This window comes from Phoenix dactylifera, chromosome 4 (genome assembly GCF_009389715.1).
Source record: "Phoenix dactylifera cultivar Barhee BC4 chromosome 4, palm_55x_up_171113_PBpolish2nd_filt_p, whole genome shotgun sequence".
NCBI lineage: Eukaryota > Viridiplantae > Streptophyta > Magnoliopsida > Arecales > Arecaceae > Phoenix > Phoenix dactylifera.
The window spans coordinates 6,522,211-6,526,037 of record NC_052395.1 but is presented as its reverse complement, the minus strand read 5'-3'; the positions used below and the strand labels follow the sequence as shown (position 1 = coordinate 6,526,037).

General features: G+C 46.5%; 1 protein-coding gene across 1 annotated transcript; it reads left to right on the top strand.

Annotated features, from left to right (window-relative positions):
- The first annotated feature begins 1,301 nt into the window (after positions 1 to 1,301).
- Positions 1,302 to 2,754, top strand: LOC103723121 (VQ motif-containing protein 4-like). Its single transcript, XM_008813940.4, has one exon. It carries the CDS (start codon positions 1,673 to 1,675, stop codon positions 2,474 to 2,476), a length of 804 nt encoding a protein of 267 aa, XP_008812162.3. The 5' UTR covers positions 1,302 to 1,672; the 3' UTR covers positions 2,477 to 2,754.
- The last annotated feature ends 1,073 nt before the right edge of the window (positions 2,755 to 3,827 follow it).

Genomic DNA, 3,827 nt, shown 5'->3' with positions numbered 1-3,827 from the left:
TTAAAATTCTATAAAAAAGAACAGGCAAAAAAGAAATAAAACTAGAGACTGGATTCTTTTGCGGAGTCAAGTTTAAGGCAATTTTATTTTTGAGTTTCTTAAGATATTCTGAAATTTCAAAATGGGCAAATACATTAATGGCTTGGTTCTTTCGTAAGGTATATTCTAAAGCTTCAACATGGGCAAAAACAATAATGGCTTGGTTATTTTGTAAGATATTCTGAAGTTTCAACATGGGCAAATACATTAATGGCTTGGTTCTTTCAATTAGGCAAGATTTGGGCATGGTTAGGTTGGTCTGCATTCAATAGCCTACAAGGTCAGTAACAGAGAAAAGGAAACGGAAGACTCTCCACTCTTCAAGAATAATAAGTGAACCAGTAATCATAGACGCCTTCAAACTTTCTAATTGCTGACTGATTCATATGATCCTGCAGCAATTTCTGGGCCCTAGACTTGGGTCCCCTGACGAATTCAACTGGACGAAGAGAGAGATGCTTCTCCCATTTAGTACTGACAAAGATTGGATGCTCTTTTCCCTTCCCCATCCTATCCTTCCCATAGTTGCAACTTCACTTTATGTACTTCCAAAGCCCTTCATGAATTTTCTCAATGACCTAAGTCCTCCGGCAGTACACCAATTCCAGACCCAAGAAATGTGTGCATGACATTGAGGGACTTTGTTAATAGCTCAGATTCAGTTAATCAGCCGCTCACAAGGTGCCTGCTCGTTAAAAGCATCAGGCCCACTATCAAAATACAACTGAATTTGAGGAACCTGCCGGCGAATTTTCATGATCCATGGACCCAATGGAGAGCTAAAAATCGTCGAAAAATATTGCAAGAACTTATGATGTTTCTTCGAATGGAATCGTTCACACATTTCGTAGTTAGGTGATCAGCATCTTTGGAAGGGTCTTGTATCTCAGGTAACCATTTGTGTAATGTTTTCTTATTATCTTTCCCTTCTCTCCTGTAAATTCTGTTCCTCCTTCTGTTTGTAAAATATCTTTTCTCATCTTGATAAAATCTGAGGGAATCTGCTGGCTACCTCCACTCAGATCAAAAAAAGGCATGGAGAGACGGTGAACTAAATTTTTTCCACATCGGCTGGTCTTCCATGACCTTTCGTGGATTACCTTCGCACAAAATCCTGCGTCAAAATAGGGGCAGAATCGGAAGACCCAGTCGAAGGCACCATACAATTACAGTTACAGCGGACGCCCACCCCAAACCAACCGAGGAAGCGGCGCTGAAGTCAATGGCCCTCGGCCTTTTTGGAACGGCATCCCGAGGGCAACTGGTTCAAATATCCATAAATATCCATAAATATCCAAAACAGCAATTAGCCTGGAACACCTTGGGTATTTTTTCCAGCAAACTCAATCCCAGCACCATCAACTCCCCTCCGAGAGAGAGGGAGAGATAAAAGAGAAAACAAGAGGGAGAAGAGAGAGACTTCCATTCTTTTCATCTCATCAAGTTTTTTTTTTTCATACACAAACTATGCAGCTCTAATTTCTCTCTTTTATATCTCTTCTTTTCCTGCTTTTCCCCAGTTCCAACCAACCTCATCCTTAAGAACTCCATCCCCATCCCCCCTTTTATTCCTCCTCTCCTCCATCTTCTCATCACCCTGATCACCTTTTTTCCCGTTTTAACGCCACAACCAATGGAAAACCACCAAAAAAATCCCCAACGAAGAGAACACCCATCATCCCATCCCACCTCCCCAAACACCACCTCAAGCAGCAGCAGCAGCAGCAGCAATGGAGCTGCATCCACAGCTAAAGCAGCAGCAGCGGCGGCGGCGGCGGCGGCGGCGCAGGTTGCATCTCCTCCAACTCTACAGCCCCCAACGCCGAAATCGATCCCGAGATCCATCGAATCCAACCCGTACCCAACCACCTTCATCCAGGCCGACACCTCGTCCTTCAAGCAGGTCGTCCAGATGCTCACCGGCTCAGCCGAGACCGCCTCCAAGCACGCCGCCGCCAACCCCAGCCCCCCGCCACCCAAGAACCCGATCCCGCCAGCCGCCAAGGCCACCGGCCCCAAGAAACCGGCTTTCAAGCTCTACGAACGCCGCAGCGGCCTCAAGAATCTCAAAATGATAAGCCCGCTCATCCCCACCTTCCTCAATTCCACCCCCATCTCGCCGGCCGCCGCCGGCGGCGCCGCCGCCTTCTCCCCCCGGAAGCAGCCGGAGATCCTCTCGCCGAGCATGCTGGATCTTCCCTCCCTGGCCCTCAGCCCGGTCACGCCGCTGATCCCGGATCCCTTCAACCGGTCGCCGCACCCGAACTCGACGCCGTCCCCGGCTATGTCCGCCGAGGAGCGGGCGATCGCCGAGAAGGGGTTCTACTTGCACCCGTCGCCGAGGACCACGCCGAGGGACGCCGAGCCGCCCCGGCTGCTGCCGCTCTTCCCGGTGACGTCGCCTCGAGTCTCCTCCTCCTCGGCTTCCTCTCCATGAGATCGCTGGATCCTTGTTGAGAATATTTATGATATCTTGGTGCAATTCGAATTTTATCTGTTCTTTCTTTTTCTGGAGAGAGAGAGAGAGAGTTGGGGCTGTCTATACGATTTGGTCTCTCTTTCTTCCTCTCTCTGATTCACTCCTCTGGTATTCTCTCTGTGATGCAAACCAACCAGCATGGTCTCAGAAGAGAATCTCTTGGGTATCTTTCAGTCTGATATCATATTTCCTTTAGCTATGGACTCAATGAGAAATTTTACTTTCTTATTTCTCTAGTTTTTTTGTTCCATGTTCATGTGCACTAATTTCTTTCAGGAGTTTCATACTGTTTGCAGGGAAAAGAGAGGAGAAAACAAAAAGATTTTAATCCTTAGCAGCAACTGTTTGATATTCAATTTCACATGATAGCCAGATAAAAGTTTGGGTTTTTTTGTTTTCTGATTTTTCTTTTTTTTTCCATCCTGTTGCGTCTGCTTTTGCTTTTGCTTTCTATATCTTTGCCAATCTGCGTGCTGGTTTACTCTGGGCTGCTTTATGGATGGAGAAAATGGTGAGCTTGGAGAAGAATTAGGCATGACTCTTCCCTAACCTTTCTCTAAAGAAAGTTATTAGAGGAAAACGCTAGTTTTATTAAATTATAAAGTGAAAGGAGACGGATTGGTGCCTGTCAGGAGCTGATTGGAAGAGGTGGTGCCAAAAAAAATTCTCCCTTTCGCTCACCTCCATGAGTAAAAGCGAGAAGCCAGGTAGGCGCAGGCTTTTCTGAGCTGGGCCCTCTCGAACCCAATGCAGACGAGCAGGGCTATATGGAAGCGTAGGGAGAAATTTTTTTCCATGGGGCAGTAAAAGGCTTTTACAAAACTTGGAAGTGGCTTGAAGGTGCCGTCCTTTTGTGCGCGAAACTTTAGAGGTGGCATCATGGTTCAGTCAACTCGGTAAGTGTGTGACAGTGGCAGGAGGAGAAAAAAGTGCCGGCTGAGGATAGCAGCTGTTGATGTCGCCGAGCACTTTGCTTGTGATGAGAGCCTATCATGTCCCCTGCCTTATGATACTTGAGATGAGCTTTTCTAGGATGCAGGAAAACATTTTGGTGTTCTTTCTTTTGATAGTTATGAAAAGTCCTCCAAATGGGACATGATCCGGTTTGTTGGGACCATCCATCCATTGTGAGACATATCAAATCACTTGCCTAGTCAATTAAGGCTGCAGTCAGGAAATTGGACCGGCCAAGTCGAGTTGGACCGTGTTCCCACTTGAAATTGGTCTGATCAAGATGGCGAGCTAGTTGAACTGCTAGAGGACTTGAATGATTGATCTTTCAAACCATAGAGATTGATTGAAGATCATG

What these genes read in the sequence shown, in the direction of transcription:
- LOC103723121 (XM_008813940.4), top strand. Translation starts at nt 1,673, where the DNA reads ATGGAAAACCACCAAAAAAATCCCCAACGAAGAGAACACCCATCATCC.